Source organism: Ictidomys tridecemlineatus, chromosome 7 (genome assembly GCF_052094955.1).
Source record: "Ictidomys tridecemlineatus isolate mIctTri1 chromosome 7, mIctTri1.hap1, whole genome shotgun sequence".
Taxonomy (NCBI): Eukaryota; Metazoa; Chordata; class Mammalia; order Rodentia; family Sciuridae; genus Ictidomys; species Ictidomys tridecemlineatus.
The window spans coordinates 189,891,723-189,908,824 of record NC_135483.1 but is presented as its reverse complement, the minus strand read 5'-3'; the positions used below and the strand labels follow the sequence as shown (position 1 = coordinate 189,908,824).

Below are 17,102 nucleotides of genomic sequence, written 5' to 3'. Positions count from 1 at the left end.
TCCTTGGCCTTCCAAGTAGCTGGGGTTGTAAATGTGTGCACCTTGCCTATAATCTAAGAAAACATATCAATATAAATATCTTTTTTATAATTTTCATATCTTTATGATTGAGTCATGTTGAAATATATGGCTTCTAAACTTTCCCCCATTTGCCAGCTATTGTTTGATTAGGGATTTTGTAAGGTGGGAGGTGGCCCTCACTCCTAACTGAAACCAGCTCCTTTTTATTCCCATTATTATAAAGGTGTAATGCATCAAGTTAAACATTTAGCGGAATCAGAGTCTTTGTTGACAAGTCCACCAAAGGCGTGTACGAATGGGTCAGGATCTTTGGGGTCCACAACATCAGTCAGCAGTGGAACAGCCACAGCTGCCACTAATGCCACCGCTGATTTGGGATCTCCCAGCTTGCAGCACAGCAGAGATGATTCTTTAGATCTAAGCCCTCAAGGGTAAGTGAGGTTTTCAATATGATTTTTATATTCTTTGACTTTAGCTCTCTTTTGGTACCTGAGACTCAATAGGGATTTAAATGGTAGAATGTCAGAAAGTGAAAGAATGTCAGAAAGTGAACATTTTGTTTTTCTATCTTTTGTTAGACATTTAGCAGGTAAGAGGAAAATATTTTGGGAAAAGCTGCTTTATTTTTATTTTGCCTTGCTTTGGAACTACAAGATATATGTGCTATTTCCATTGACATAAAAGGCTCAGAGATGTTAGTAAATTGCACAACATTACAGATATAGTATTTCAGCTTTAGTTTCCATAATTGTGTGATTGTTTACTGTATTGCTGCATAAATATAACCTCTGAGACATCTAGGTACTGATACTGTGAAAAATATTAAAAATTGAAGTTCTAGACAAGGCAAAGATAACTGATTTTCCATTTATCTTTAATTAGCAAATAGAAGCAAATACCTTGCTTTGTTAACAAGTGAAAATGGGTAGTTCTTAAAGAATTTATCTCTGATGTACTATGTTAAGAATATTGGCAAACCCTCATTGATTTTCATATTGTTGAATTGGAAACATCACACTTTCTTGAACGGGTTTTTGTTTCTTTGGTGTTAGAAATTTTAATATTGCTATATGAATGGTATATGATGAAAAGATTCTGAAATTTGGAATGTTCTCTGATTTGGGATGTTCTCTGTGTAATTTTGCTCCTTTTTAACTGAAGAGTAAGTCTTGATAAAACAGAAACAGTAAGTGGGGCTCAAAAATTAAGGCTTGGAAACTTCAGGGTAGCATTGTCCTGTGCAGCTCACCAGTAGTAGAGATAGAGCTGCTTTTGGTGCCACCTGCTGGCAGTTGTCTACTCTAGCTTAAAGACAAATTTCAGTGGTTCTAGGCTTTGTAGCAAACTGTGAGTGTTACTTTAGGAAAACTCCTTAGTTTTGGTGGTATCTGTGTTATTGGCCAAGTTTGATGAGACTGGGCCAGGAGAATAGTGGGGGCTCACCACCTTCCCAATTCTGAGGTTGCACATGTATTGTTTTCCCTCATGTGTTGCTTTCCCTTCTAGCCACACATCATCCCTTCTCCTTCCTCCCTAGCCCCACTCCCACCCCTGGAGGCTGCAGTAAACCTGTTATTGTAGGATTTAACCATATGATACAGGCACAGTGTTTGAGACATCCATTATAAATGTACAAGTGAATTTCATGGTACTGGGATATAGCTCAGGTAAATGCAGTATTGTTGAGCCACTCTTAAGAAGTTGATTGGAAGGAGAAACTTTAAAAGTATTTTCAGAGTTTTAAAGGGTTTTATATTTCAAGTTCATTAATTCAGTTTTAAAGTAGAAATTGTCTTATCATATTTTAGTCTTATCATTTTTCTTAATTATCAAGCACATTTGAACACATCATTAAACATGTGCTGTAGAAATGTCAGATGTAGAAGGATTTTTCCAACTTTTTTTTTTCAATTTTACTTGAGCCACAGACTAATAGAAGTGAAGCATACATTTATGTATGTATTCATTCATTTATTTTGGTGCTGAGAATTGAAAGAACCCAAATATTTCATCTTTTCCATTTTACATAGTTTAGTTATTTAAAGAATCTGTTGCTACTTAAAATTATTTCTAATGTTGTTAAGAACAGTAGTTATAGACAGTTCAGTTTCAATCATGGTTCTAATTAAAAATAGGTTCCTTACACTGTCACTCAACTAGATACATACATAGGTTTTAAAAAAACCCCACTGAAGTGTTTATACGCTCATTTATTTAGTTTGTTACTCCCACTGGTGCACAACTTTGTGTAGGATAGTGTAAGCAGTTAGGAAAGAATTTTGATTGTGTGATCACCAAGTGCCATGCATATTTTAATTGTTATCATTTATATTAGGAAGAGATTTAGTACTCATATTTGACTGCTCTTCACACAACTTTTACTAATTTGGCTCTTATTATATTTGTTTTATATACTTTATACACCACATTTGAAAATAAAGCTGAACACATAGAGGATTAATCAGATATTCTAGTTGTTTCTATTTTTAGTCCTTATTAATCATTTCTTTTATCAGTACCTGTTTGAACATGACTGGTACAGAGTCAGCATTATTAAATAATCACTAAATGAAAGTTACCCTATTTCAATGTAAAATATATTGTGATTCATTATTTTTGCTACTGTTTTAGTGGTGATTACTAAACTTATACCATATTTTTCCATATTAGTCGATTAAGTGATGTTCTGAAGAGAAAACGACTGCCAAAACGAGGGCCAAGAAGGCCAAAGTACTCACCTCCAAGAGATGATGACAAAGTAGACAATCAAGGTAATTCCTTTGTGAAACTGTAGGGGCAAGATGAGATAGTAAATACCCAGTCTGAAGACCCAGTGATGTTAGTTCTTTTATTAATTAATGCATTAGGGCGGCGAGTCTTAAACTCTGTGGTTCTCATTAATAATGCTAAAATTACTTAACTGTTCTTTTTCTTTTCATAGCTAAAAGCCCCACTACTACTCAGTCACCTAAATCATCTTTCCTGGCAAGCTTGAATCCAAAAACATGGGGAAGGTTAAGCGCACAGTCCAACAGTAACAACATTGAGCCCGCTCGAACTGCAGGAGTTAGTGGTCTTGCCAGAGCTGCCTCAAAGGACACAATATCCAATAATAGGTGAAGTGGGGGGGGTTAATTCTGTTTTGCTTCTATTCTTATATCAGAAACCTTAACATTGTTTCATTCAGCACATTTATTGTGTGGAGATGATGCGTGGACACAGAACTTTAATTTGTTCTCAGAAGTGGCATAGCTCAAGGATGAGGTATATTCTCAATTCATGAACCCTGCATCTGTTTTTTTCCTACATTGCATCTTACTCCCAGCTTGAGTTTTAAAATGTAATATATATTCAAAACCAAATTATGTCCCGGATGGAAACTTTCCCTTCGTTTTGTTTTAGAGAAAGAAAAGCTGGTATTTTCTGTCCACACGTGTTTTTATGACAGAAATTTTCTTCCCATTTCAATCGAAAGTAAAGATTTGGAGGAGAGCCTTTTTTTTTTTTTTTTTTTTTTTTTTTTTTAAGAACTTGGAACTGTCAGCTAAACTATTTCAAACTAATTTACAAATTAGCTTTTGAGGTCTTTGGGAGTTTTTGTTTTGTTTTTTTTTGGCTCTGAATATAGAATACCAACGTGTAACTTTCTCTGCAAATGAGAAATTTCAAAAAATTAAATGCCATTGAGAAAATATGCACACTTTAAAAAAAAAGTGGTGATTTTTAGTTTTTTGGTTTTTTTCTGAATTTCACTTAATAAAAATAATTAAGCAAATATATTTCTGAAACCACCAGCACTTGTAATTTAAAATCCAGATCTTTTTGTCATACCTTATCACACATCTACAGGGTGCCTGTTTCTCAATAGTTTTTTACTTCAGCTCTCCAGGGAGCACAAGTAAGGACACCTTGGATATGTCTGTACTTTAAGAAACTACCATGTAAAATTTCATTTTGGTAAACACTTAGGAAATCATTACCTTGGTAGAGTAACAAGAAATTAGAATATCTTGCTTACTGTTCAAGTAATGACCTAAAGTGTATTTTAAGTACCTCAAAGTGAAACAATTTGGTTACTATGGAACCTGAATTTATTCATCTGAGCCTAGGCCAGAAAGTGTTTAAAATGTGGTTATTTACTTTCTTTTGATCAAAAGTCATAGTATAAACACTGAGAATTTAATATCTCCCTTTTCCTTGTAGAGAAAAAATTAAAGGTTGGATTAAGGAGCAGGCACATAAATTTGTAGAGCGTTATTTTAGTTCTGAGAATATGGATGGAAGCAACCCTGCACTGAATGTCCTTCAGAGACTTTGTGCTGCAACTGAACAACTCAACCTCCAGGTATCATGTCTCTTCCAGCATCTTTTTATTCTTGCTATTTCTTTTCTTGATGACTCTCCCTTACTGTGGATTTAGCTATCATAGGTCTACTTTTTTAAAAGAATCAAATATGTATCTTTACTACTAACATTTCTTTTACTTGTCTCTTGACTGTTGTGATTCATCATCTTGTCATGAAATGTAGAAAGTTAATCTTTCACTTTCTTTTCTTCACATTCCATTATTTCTTGATAAATGAAGAAATTTCAGAAATGTCCCTCAAGCATATATCTTTTCTAAACCTTTTTGAACTGATAATAATAAAGTTGGCTGGTCTCTCCTATGCTTTTCTCTACCTGGGATCTCATAATGTTGGAGGGGGCAGAGGCTTAACAATCCTTGTACATTTCATATGGTTGTTTTTTTTTTTTTTGAGGGGGCTTTTTGGGGGTGGAGGGGTGTGTTTATGTACTTTGAGCAACTTTGGTTAATTTTTCTAAGAAATCATCCATTACTTTAGGATTTTGAGTGTGTTAACTTGAAGTCATATTTTGTATTCTTGGGTCATCTTTTCCTTCTGGTATTATATCCTTTTATTTTTCAATTTATATTCTTTCTTCTCTTTAAAGAAAATGACATTGGTTAAATAAGTAGATCTTTTTTTTTTTCCCTTGTTATTTTGAATAGATTTTCTTTTTCATATATAACATTCTTGTGTGTCTTGGTATCAGATTCTATTTTTCATGGATTTATTAAGAATGTACCATTCCCTTGACCTCTTTGGGCTCTACATCCCTCACCCCCTTTTAAAAAAATATTTATTTTTTTTTTTAGTTGTAGTTGGATACAATACCTTTATTTACTTTTATGTTGTGCTGAGGATTGAACTTGGGGCCTTGAATGTGGTGAGCAAGCACTCTACCACTAGCCACAACCACCTCCACCCCCACTGCCCTTTTAATGTTTTTTTTTTTTTTTTTTGCAAATTTTGAGGCAGGTCTCACTAAGTTGCTGAGGTTGGCCTCAAACTTGCAATCCTGCCTCTTACTGGATTACAGTTGTGCATCACTGCCCCTATCTTTATCCTTCTTTTTAAAAGGTATTGAGAATATATTTATTTCCCTTTGGGGAAATGTGAATTTTGTGTTAATAAGTGTTGTTTAAGTCAATATAGAAATACTATTCACAACTCTTCCCCCCCCCCCCCCCCGCCCCCAGGTGGATGGTGGAGCTGAGTGCCTTGTAGAAATCCGTAGCATAGTCTCAGAATCAGATGTTTCGTCATTTGAAATCCAGCATAGTGGATTCGTGAAGCAGCTGTTGCTATATTTGACATCTAAAAGTGAAAAGGATGCTGTGAGCAGAGAGATCAGATTAAAGAGATTCCTTCATGTATTTTTTTCTTCTCCAGTAAGTTGTCTAATAATGTTTGTGTATCTCAATATCAGAGTCAGTATTCACTAATGCATGTTTTTTCATCCCAGTAATAAAATTTTAGTAGATGTTAGTCAGGATATCAAGGCAAAGTTTCTGCCTTGCTATAATGCATTTGGGCTCCTTGAATTGCTATGTATCATAGTAAATAGTAAATCAGTGAAATGATGATTTTGATGAAGCCCATGTTAATTTGTGTGGTTATGGTATCCTTTTTTCCCCCAGTTATAGTTAACCACGGTATTTTATTTATTTTGATGTGGTGCTGAGGATCGAACCCAGGGTCTTGCACATGCTAGGCGAGCACTCTACCACTGAGCCACAATCCCATGGTACCTTGAGGTGTTTTTTCCCACCTATAAGATAAGCCATTAATCTCCTACCTCTGAATATTTTTTTCTTCTCAACATTTGTTTTAGTTTTCAATATCTACTTTTAGGAAAGTAGGTAGATATAGTGTAGCTATGGCCATAAAACAGGCTATAAAATATTTCTATTTTGTACATAAAAGAGTCCTAGCAGTTCCCTTCAAGGGTACTCCTTCATCATTTTATAATGTAGATTATATATCCAGGAACCAAAGGCTGGCTCCCCCATTCTTCACTCACTGACTACATTTGAATTCTCTTAATTTAACTTTCTCCTGTTTATAGGTGCCTTAGAGAAGCATTCCCTCAGGAAGTTTCTTTCTGGATTATCTGGGTATTGGGCCTACAGGTTACTCTTTTATATTAGCAGAACTCTTTAACTATGCCCTTATAGTGCTCACAAGCATTTGAGACTGCTTGTATTATTTTAATTTATGGGACTACCTAATGCACAGTTGATGCTTATTGGAGATTAAACAGATAACATGACACCATTGGATGTTTTATGCCATGCTTGAGGAAAAGATAAAAATAAGTAGAATAATTCTTTTTCCTAAAACTGTTTATTAAATTTTCTTGTGGGAGTAGTATTCTATTCTCAAAAGACCTCACTTAACCAATGGTTTATTTATAACTTTAGCTTCCTGGAGAAGAGCCCATTGGAAGAGTAGAACCAGTGGGTAATGCACCTTTGCTGGCATTAGTTCACAAGATGAACAACTGCCTCAGCCAGATGGAACAATTTCCAGTCAAAGTGCATGATTTCCCTAGTGGAAATGGGACAGGCGGCAGGTAAGGACCATTGCTTGGGTATCCCCTTGCCACTGGAAATTTGGTGGTTATTTTAAGGTAAAGTGGCAAGGGGTCTGGTAAAGTCTTAGTCTGCCTGAAGAATATTCTTCTGTAATGAATAAAGAAACTGAGTATCTAAAGAAAGAATCAAATGCTTTTTATCTTTAAGATTATACTATGTGTCTTAAGTCTGATCTTTTAAAAGTATGGAAACCAGTGACTGTTGGTAACTTTTGTAAGAAACTTAGTTTTCCTTAAATTGATATACCTTAATATAAAGCCTCTGCAAGAATTTTGTGGATATGAATAATAAAATATTTACATAGTCTGATTCCATATATAAGTTGTTATAACCTTGTATTTTGATGGGTTTTAACAAGTAAGTGTAATTTAGAAGTTTTATTGACAGAAATTGCTGGTTTTTTTTTTTTCTATGATGTAGATTTAAGAATTTGTGGGATTACAGAAAGAATTGATTATAAAAGTTAATTTGTTGTGTGTTATGGAATGTTACAGACATCATGGAATATTGTGACTGAAAATAAGAAATCTGTTTCATTCTAAAACCCACAGACTGAGGTATTCTAAAAACATTTGAGAACTTTTGATTGACCAAAAAGCACATATTTTTAAATAAAGCTATCACAGCATAGACTAGGGTTGTTTACTGCCTTTGAAAGTTAAAATGTCACTAGTGTGATGTTGTATTCATTTTGGATCATTATACTGCCCTGCAATAACTACGACATAAAAGGATATTTTCAGCTCTGCTTAAGAAAATCATGAAGCTTTTTATTTCTGTTGAAAATTTGTATGAAATATGCTTAATATGTATATAATAGAATATTATACTTCTATTTGCTGCTTTTATATAATCTTTTAGAGAAACACTTTATAAGTTTGTTTATCTAACTCTTGCCTAATGGAAATGGGACAGAACTTTTCAGAAATGAGATATTAAGCATCATTACCAGATGTTAAGTGTAGTAGCTTAAACAGTTTTCATTCCAGAGTATGTGGTAAAATAAATTTCACAGGTTAGTTTTTAAAATAACTTCATAGCTGAAATCTTTGGCAGCAAAAACAGAGGTTTCTATTTTTTTAAATGGAATTTTATATGAAAGGACAGAATATTATACAAGTGGGTATGCTCAAGTAATTAAATAAATTTTAATTTCAGAGATACAACCAAATATCCATGATGTGGTATTTCTACTCACATGGATTCATGGTAGGACAAATTGAATGTTGATGTGTGCATACACATTCATCTTTTACTTCTTAGCTTTTACTATAATAACTTGCTTTATTGGCTTTCTCATTTATGGAACTATAAGTGCTTTTTTATGCTCTAGGAAAATGAATATATAACTTTTTATATGAATTAATGTGTATCAATTATGGAAAATAATAGAATAACTTTTTTTCATAAATTATTTTGAGCTTTTCTCTCAACAGAGGATCACAGGCTTTAAAATTTTTCAACACACATCAGTTGAAATGCCAATTACAAAGACATCCTGACTGTGCAAATGTGAAGCAGTGGAAGGGTGGACCTGTCAAGATTGACCCTCTGGCTTTGGTACAAGCTATTGAGAGATACCTTGTAGTTAGAGGTACTTTTCATATATGCATTTGTGTATCTATGTATTTGAGATGGAATTAGTAGTGAGAGAGAGATGCACACTATTTCCATATTTAATGCTGCTTCTGATCAAATCTAGACAATATCAACTTGTGTTCCTTCTTTCAACCAACCCCCCTTTTTTCCTGTTTTGCAGTGCTGGGCATAGAACCTGGGCCTTGTGAACTCTAGGCAAGCACTCTATCACAGAGCCATACCCTAGCCATTTCTTATTATAGGCATATGTTGTACTTATTAGGGGTTGACTGCTTAATTGAGAAGAACTAATTTTTTATGTTGGAATGCAATAGAAAGGTCATTTTGTGTTTGAGAATTTTCTTAGCTCTTTCTGTTTTAGAGCACAGACTATGATATGAACTTTTTTTTTTCTTAAAATATCAATTTAATAGTACATATAGGCTTTTCTTTCACTCAGTAAAATTATTAGACTTTTAACATTATTCTTTGTATGTAGGGTATGGAAGAGTAAGAGAAGATGATGAAGACAGCGATGATGATGGATCAGATGAGGAAATAGACGAGTCTCTGGTAAGATAACTAGTCCCATCATGTTGTATAATACAGTAGTTAACCATTGTCAACCACTGTCTGAAAACATAATGTGGAAAATTCCAGAAATAATTCATAAGTTTTAAGTAACTTTCATATAACTTTTACCACAGTGTATTGTGATAGTTATATTTTATTATTAATCTCTTACTGAGTACCTGGTTTATAAATTAAACTTTATCATAGTTATGTGTATATAGGAATAAATGTGGTACATACAGATTAAGCATTTCTAATTTGAAAATCCAAAGTCTGAAACGTTGAGCACCAGCATGATATCACACGTGGAAAATTCTGTACTGGACATCATGGCTCAGGTTATAGTCAAAATGAATTGTGAAAATATAATTTCAAGGCTATGTGTATAAAGTGCATATAAAACTAACTTGAATTTCCTGTTTTGACTTGGATCCCACTCCCAAGATAACTTGTGATATATATGAAAATATCCCCAGATTTGAAGGAAAAAAAAAAAAATCAAACCTGAAATACTTCTGATCCCAAGCATTTCTGAAAAGGGATCCTTGGCCTATATGGGGGCTTCAATACTGTCTGCTATTTCAAATATCCACTGAGGAGCCTAGAATGTAACTCTGACAGATGAGGGTGGTCTACTGTACAAAGGTAGTACCTATAGCTTAAATGGATTTTCCTTTGCTTTATTCAGGCTGCTCAGTTCTTAAATTCAGGAAATGTAAGACACAGGCTACAGTTTTACATTGGAGAACATTTGCTACCATATAACATGACTGTGTATCAGGCAGTACGGCAATTCAGTATACAGGCTGAAGATGAAAGGGAGTCCACGGATGATGAGAGCAATCCTCTAGGGAGAGCTGGTATTTGGACAAAGACTCATACAATATGGCAAGTGTGAAAATTACTTCTTTTGGTATTTTATGAACTTTGAAAACTGTTCATATGTCTTGGAACTCATATCAAAGTCATGGTGGGCTTTTGTAAGGAAAAGGGTACCTTAAGTTTTAATTATGAAAAGCCACTTCAAGTAATCATGTGCACATTTGTGTGTGTATGTAGCTTCCTCATTCAGTCTACTAGAAAACTTATTCAAGGGCAATAATAAATGACAGTTTACCTTTCTAGATGTATCGCAGTTCTTTAATTGAGACAAAAGTGTTTCCATAAGGTGATATTCCATTAGGTAATAGGAAGTTTGGCATCTTAGACTTCAGAGAGGCATTTGGATTTAGCTTGCTGCATTGCCTGTTAATGTAACTACTTATATTTGAAGAGAGACATTCTTCCAGAGCCACTCTTGGAGAGTCTCAGGTGGCCTCTCCAAGGAAGGTGGTAAATGTGGTCTCTTCTAGGAAGCCATCCCATTGGTAATTCTCTAAATCCAAACTACAGGGAGACAACATAGACTTCACAGAGTTCAGGGAACTGTTTGGTTTTGAGGAATAATTTGCAGTTTTAAAATCTACATTTGTTTTACACACTGCCTTATCATTTTAGGTACAAACCTGTGAGAGAAGATGAAGAAAGTAATAAAGATTGTGTTGGTGGTAAAAGAGGAAGAGCCCAAACAGCTCCAACAAAAACTTCCCCTAGAAATGCAAAAAAGCACGATGAGTTGTGGCATGGTAAGATGATGCATAAAGGGAAAAGGAGTCTTATTGTGTTCATGGTTTTAAATATATGTGAAAAAATATACCTAGTAAAGTCTTATTGAATATATTAGAAATGAATTACTACAAATGGTTTGATTGGTTTGAATCAAATCCTTGACTTAAGTATATAGAAAATGAGAAGTATCCAAAAAACTCATTATTTCATGAAGGGTGAAGCAAATTTCACTAGTAGAACATACTCACTAAAAAAGAGACTGGTGACTGGTTTTGGTAGATTGGCCCTTAATTTTTATTGTCATCGTTATAATGATGTAACCTAACAAATTATAGAAAGACTAAAAAGTGAATGACATGATATAATGGCTATATAATGAAGCACAGTCACTTCCCAAGTGACTTACTTTCCCTTGTAGTAGTACTACAATTTGACACCCTACTCTCACCATATTTTATATGATGGTAAGAATACCTTAGAGTTAAGTAACATAGCCTAACATGGAGCCAATCCCATTACAGTAATGTTCGGATACTGGTTTCCCTGGTCCAAGGATATAAGAGCATTATAGTAATATTGTTCATAAAACTAAGTTTGTTCCATTTAAAGGCTCTTTAAAAGCCAGGCATGGTGGCACATTATTGTAATCCTAGCAGGTCGGGAGGCTGAGGTAGGAGGATTTCAAGTTCAAAGCCAGCCTCAGCAAATTTTCATTTATTTATTTGTTTGTTTGTTTGTTTGTTTGGTGCTGGGGATTGAACCCAGGGTCTTATGCATTTGAGGCAAGCACTCTACCAGCTGAGCTATATCCCCAGCCCAAGCCTCAGCAATTTAGTGAGACCCTGTTTCCAAACAAAAAATAAAAGTTACTGGGATGTGGCTCAGTGGCCCCTGAATTCAGTCCCTGGTACCAGAGGTGGGGGAGAGAATGGAGGGACCTCTTAATTTTGAGATGGTATGGTGTTTTTCTTGGTCTTTAAATAAAAATGTCTTTTTTTTAGCTGAGTGCAGTGGTGCACACCTGTAATCTCAGGGGCTGGGGAGGCTATCTTGAGGCAAGAAGATAGAAGGTTCAAAGCCAGCTTCAGCAACAGCAAGACCCTAAGAAACTCAGTGAGACCCTGTCTCTAAATAAAATCCAAAATAGGGCTGGGTATGTGGCTCAGTGATTGAGTATCCCTGAGTTCAATCTTGGTAAACCTCATCCCCCCCCCCAACAAAAAACAACAACAACAACAAAAAACTTTAAAAAAATATTTTTAGTTGTAGATGGCAGAATAACTTTATTTTATTTATTTATATTTATGTGGTGTGGAGGATGGAACCCAGTGCCTCACACGCTAGGCAAGTGCTCTACCACTAAGCTATAACCCTAGCCCCAGCGTCTTTTTTTTTTTTTTTTTTAAATAGAGTGATGTTGGGATTTTTCATTTTTTCACTTTGTAAAAATAAATGACAATTGTTTCACTATATTCAGACCTTATTTTTTTTTTAAATGCAGTTATTAAAATCTAAGAACAAAGGTACTGCGGATCCTACTTAAGAACTATCATAATCTCTTCATACTCCTAAACCTTGGATTAAGTAACTAAATCTCTTTTACTAGTACAATTTAGGGATATTTATCTGTCTTATGTGACAGTTTTAAGTTGTATATGAAAAATTCAGGATATTTCCTTAACAGACAACTTAGGTTTAATAAGTCTGTTTTTATTGTTAATTGCCATTTCTGGTATAAAGGAGAGATGTAAATGAGTTTGTTTTCTGTTTTATATTGAGTATTGGTATAAGCCTGGATATTTTATGTAGAAGATGAAAAGGAGAAAGTAACTGTGTTTTGATACCTTAACAGTAGTAAGATCAAGAATTAAATAGCTTCTGGCTGCTGTTTTAGCCCTGCATCCACTGGCTTAATAGTTGGAACTTTAATTAAAACTTAAACTTTGGTCTTTTATTCTCTAGATGGAGTTTGCCCATCAGTATCAAATCCTTTAGAAGTTTACCTCATTCCCACACCACCTGAAAATATAACCTTTGAAGACCCATCATTAGATGTGATCCTTCTTCTAAGAGTTTTACATGCCATCAGTCGATACTGGTATTATTTGTATGATGTGAGTAATGTTACCTAAGAAGTTCTTATGGTCTGTTATTCATGACCTATTATCTCATGGGTTTTGTTCAGTTATAAATGTGTTAACCTAGAAACAGTGATTCAGCTAGCTAAACGCAAGGATCCTAGCCTAGTGAAGTACAACATACCTGTTCATGGAAACTTTGTCCCCACTTTTATTTTTCCTGTATTACATTCTTGGATTAGTTATCTTGGCTTTAGGAAATATTCTCTTGGTATAAATTTATTAAATTAAAACATGAAAATTAACCTTGAATTTAATAGCTAAATTTTTTTCAGTACATTTAGCCAAATTTTCATTTATTGAAGTTATGGTGTATATCAAGTAAAATGCTGGGTTGCAGTTGCATGCTGCTTTTGATATTTACATAATATGTAGGGGAGAGAGGAGGAGTTGGCCTCTATTGAGCCCGTACCTGTGGCTTCATGGGAGTGGGCTGAGGGTAGTCTCAGCATTGTGTCATAGGAATTCTTTAAATTAGGACAGTCTAGTAAGAGGCTGTATGTTGGAAACTCAGAGGTGAAACCTAGGTGCTCTGCATACGTTTTGTGATGAAGGAATTGTAAATATAATCTTAATGTTTTACTACATGTAGACTTTTGTTTGTTTTTAACATTTTACAGAATGCGATGTGCAAGGAGATTATTCCAACTAGTGAATTTATTAACAGTAAGTTGACAGCAAAAGCAAATAGGCAGCTTCAAGATCCCTTAGTAATCATGACAGGAAACATCCCAACATGGCTTACTGAGCTAGGAAAAACCTGGTAAGACAATTACTTTTTACTGGTCCTATGAATGTTATTGAGCTGGTGTTAATATATTTTATTACAGAATTATTGTCTTCAGTGGATCTCTTTATTAACATTGTCATATTTAATCACAACTTACATAGTAGTATAGCTTTATCATACAAACTAGTCAAGCTGCCGCTGGTATTAGTTCTCTCTGAAAGTATGTGTCTAAATTAAATGTGAAATGGGAAAAACCTGAAGATACTTGATTGAGAAAAGTCAAATCTTCTGCCATCATAAAATTAAGACTCCAAAAGTGTAGTTGCTTACTTCTATTTGAACCTATTTGATCCAGAGGCTGTAAACCTACACTGATAAATACAATGTCCACTCATCAAGTGTGGCTATTTACATTGAAATTATTCCAGTGAAATAAAATTAGAAATTGATTTTTTTCAGTGGCATCAGCCACATCTTTACATGGCTGCTGTACTGGACAGAACATCTGATACAGAACATTTAAGTTTGCATAGGGAGTGCTCTTGACAGCAGTATCAGGGACTCCCAAGACCTACATCAAGAGGTGGCCAGACCCTGGTGCAATAGTGCTGCAGCATTTATTCTTTGAAAATGAGTGCTGCCTTTGACAGTTTTGATGAGTTAAACAAAGACCAAAGCTGGAAGGAAAAAATAATGAAAATATTTAAATAATAAAAATATTATTAAATCTATCATTTATGTCTATGAGGCATAGTAGGGGTGGGTAGGTTTGCTGAATTCACTTTTCACGGGGCGGGCATTGATAGCCTTATGAAGTGGTGGTGGTCTTTAAAATTTACTGAAATCCTTGGGGAAGATTAAAGATGATCCTGGATAGACTTGATGTAAGTGTGGGAATTTAAGGTTAAATTTTAGGTTTTTATATTAGGCCATTTGTATCACTTGGCACTTAGAAATTTCAGCAAGAGCTGGGTGAGGCATCGTGTGCCTCATCTATTTTGGAGGCTGGTATGAGGGTTGCTTGAGCTCAGGAGTTTGAAAACAGTTTGGGCAATATAGTGAGACCCTGTCTCAAAAAACTTCAAGATTAATGAAATTCGTTATTTTGCTTAGGCTACTTTATTGGTTCTATTTATAATTATTACTTTGATTATATGAGAAGTTGTTTCTAATACAGATTACTTAATGACTCGTCATTCTTATCCAGACTATAAATTTATTTTGCATTTTTTTTTACAGCCCATTTTTCTTTCCTTTTGATACCCGGCAAATGCTTTTTTATGTAACTGCATTTGATCGGGACCGGGCAATGCAAAGATTACTTGATACCAACCCAGAAATCAACCAGTCTGATTCTCAAGATAGCAGAGTTGCTCCTAGATTGGATAGGAAAAAAGTAAGTATCTCCCAAAATACTCAACATGAGCTTTTCAAAATCATGAGAATATTAGAAATGGTGGCATACCAAATTATGTCTGTTGAATCAGATCCATTGATCCTTTTCACTTCATTAACAAACCACTCTCTGTACCAGTCAGCTCTAGTGTTGCTGACTTTGTCTCCTGCACTTTTAATCTTTACTCCAGAGTCATGACTGAGTTACAGTGCCGAGACCCAGTCCTACATCTTAACCAGCACTGCCTTTTACTTATTATTTTTCTGTTCATTTCCCTCTTCTGCTGAAGATTCAAGTATCTGTTCCAAAAGGCTTTATCTCCAAAATGCTCATAGGACCTATTAGCCATTACATAAAGAAGTCTCTGAGGACTGTGGGAGGAGTCTGTGATGAGAAACAAAGGAAATAAGATATTATACTTAAAATCATGTTATTTCTGTTTTAATTTGTCTCAGGATTTCCTAAACAGTGGTGATGACGCCATACTTTAGTATGCTGACTATGGCAGGTCAGAACCAGTAGGTTTCCAGCTTACTACCTGTCTCATCTGCCATCTCCATGCCTTTTTTTTTTTTTTTTCAATCTTCTAAGGATAAATATGCATAGGGCTGCAGCTCTGGATTGTATTGATGTTAGGGTTACAGAGATCTTTTTTCCTCCAACTTGAATTTTCTGTACTTATCATGGGCTCTAGATAGATTCGTTACTAAATTTGAATCTAGTTTTTCTTTACATATGCCAGGATGCTGTTGATGTTTGTAGCAACGTAACTACTTTTTAACCTTTCCTAGAGTGTGCGTTTAAAGAAATAATTTTTAACAGTTTGGGTTCTCTTGCCCTTCAGGAAATGCCACCTAGTGATTAAAGTGCATTGTCAGTAGAGTGTAATGGTTTGCTCATGTCTGTACTTTCTTTGTAGCGAACTGTGAACAGAGAGGAGCTGTTGAAACAAGCTGAGTCTGTAATGCAGGACCTGGGCAGTTCACGGGCCATGTTAGAAATCCAATATGAAAATGAGGTGAGCTTTTAAGTGTAGTGATGGTGTTCAGCTTGACTTGTGCTCTGGATAACTTGTCATTTGAGTTTCTTAATGCTAAGAAGTTGTGAAAGGCAATTGGGAAGGAAATTCACGCAAAACACTTAAGATGTACTGTATTTTCTCCTAAATGATTTGTTCAGAGCTCTCTTTTTCAAAAGTGTGTGATTAAAAACATGCTCCTCACCCCCATTCCCACATTAAAGCATATTTGTGCAATCTTTAAGTTCGTGAAATGAACAGCTATTTTAAGGATCTAATGACTTCAGAAATGCTTGACTGCTTTTTTTAAAAAAATCAGGTTTACTGAGACATAAAAGTAAATTGTACGCTTTTCAATTGTATAATTCTAATAATTAGTGGATGGGTAGTCTAACCACCACATCAGGATGAACGTCTGCCATTACCCTAAGTTTCATCAGATCACTTTGCTATAAGTTCCCCTTCTCATCCTCTGTTCTAGCAGTGTTGGTCTATTTTCTGACCCTGTAAATTTTGCTTGTTACCAGCTCAATAAATGCTGGCAACAAGCAAAGTCATGTAGTATGTGTGTGATTTTCTTTGACTTGGCAATCATGCTTATGAGATCCATCCATGTTGATGCATTTATCAGTTTATTTTTCTTTATTATTGAGAGTAGTCCATCATACAGATGGACCATAATGTTTACTAATCACCAGTTGATGTACATTTGAGTACTTTTCAAATTTAACTTGAACATTGTGTTCAAGTCCTTCTGTAGACATGTATTTCTAGTTATTTTGGGTAAATTTTTCAGAATTGAATTGCTAAGTCATTTGGTAAGACATGTTTTAATTTCTTAAGTAATATTAAACATGTATAAGTTCTAGTTGCTTCCCATGCTTACTCATACTTGGTATTCTAGAGTTTTATAGTGATTACTTACTATGGCTTTAATTTGCATTTCCCTGATGGTTAATGATATTGATGACCTTTTTATTGCTTTTTGGTCACTCCATATATCTTCTTTGGAGAAGTGCCCAAGAATTTTGTCCAAGTTTTCATTAGTTTTTTTGTTTTATCATGTTCCTTTTTCTGGATTCAAATCTTTGGTAAATAAA

General features: G+C 34.7%; 1 protein-coding gene across 22 annotated transcripts in view; it reads left to right on the top strand.

Moving 5' to 3' along the window:
• The window catches only part of Trip12 (thyroid hormone receptor interactor 12), a 150,889-nt gene that overhangs the window by 114,477 nt on the left and 19,310 nt on the right, over window positions 1–17,102 (top strand). For 17 of the 22 annotated variants that reach the window (XR_013424355.1, XM_040267969.2, XM_040267973.2 and 14 more), the window contains 14 exons: window positions 245–452; window positions 2,692–2,792; window positions 2,963–3,137; window positions 4,225–4,366; window positions 5,564–5,755; window positions 6,788–6,939; window positions 8,383–8,555; window positions 9,039–9,112; window positions 9,801–10,000; window positions 10,610–10,737; window positions 12,683–12,834; window positions 13,479–13,621; window positions 14,828–14,984; window positions 15,904–16,002. Coding sequence is in view for 21 of the 22 variants with exons in the window: in XM_040267969.2 (XP_040123903.1) it covers window positions 245–452; window positions 2,692–2,792; window positions 2,963–3,137; window positions 4,225–4,366; window positions 5,564–5,755; window positions 6,788–6,939; window positions 8,383–8,555; window positions 9,039–9,112; window positions 9,801–10,000; window positions 10,610–10,737; window positions 12,683–12,834; window positions 13,479–13,621; window positions 14,828–14,984; window positions 15,904–16,002 (2,096 nt within the window). In the remaining variant the exon portion in view is untranslated. The remainder of the gene's footprint in view (window positions 1–244; window positions 453–2,691; window positions 2,793–2,962; window positions 3,138–4,224; window positions 4,367–5,563; window positions 5,756–6,787; window positions 6,940–8,382; window positions 8,556–9,038; window positions 9,113–9,800; window positions 10,001–10,609; window positions 10,738–12,682; window positions 12,835–13,478; window positions 13,622–14,827; window positions 14,985–15,903; window positions 16,003–17,102) is intronic. The other 5 variants (XM_078018155.1, XM_078018150.1, XM_078018149.1 and 2 more) reach the window with 1 other exon arrangement.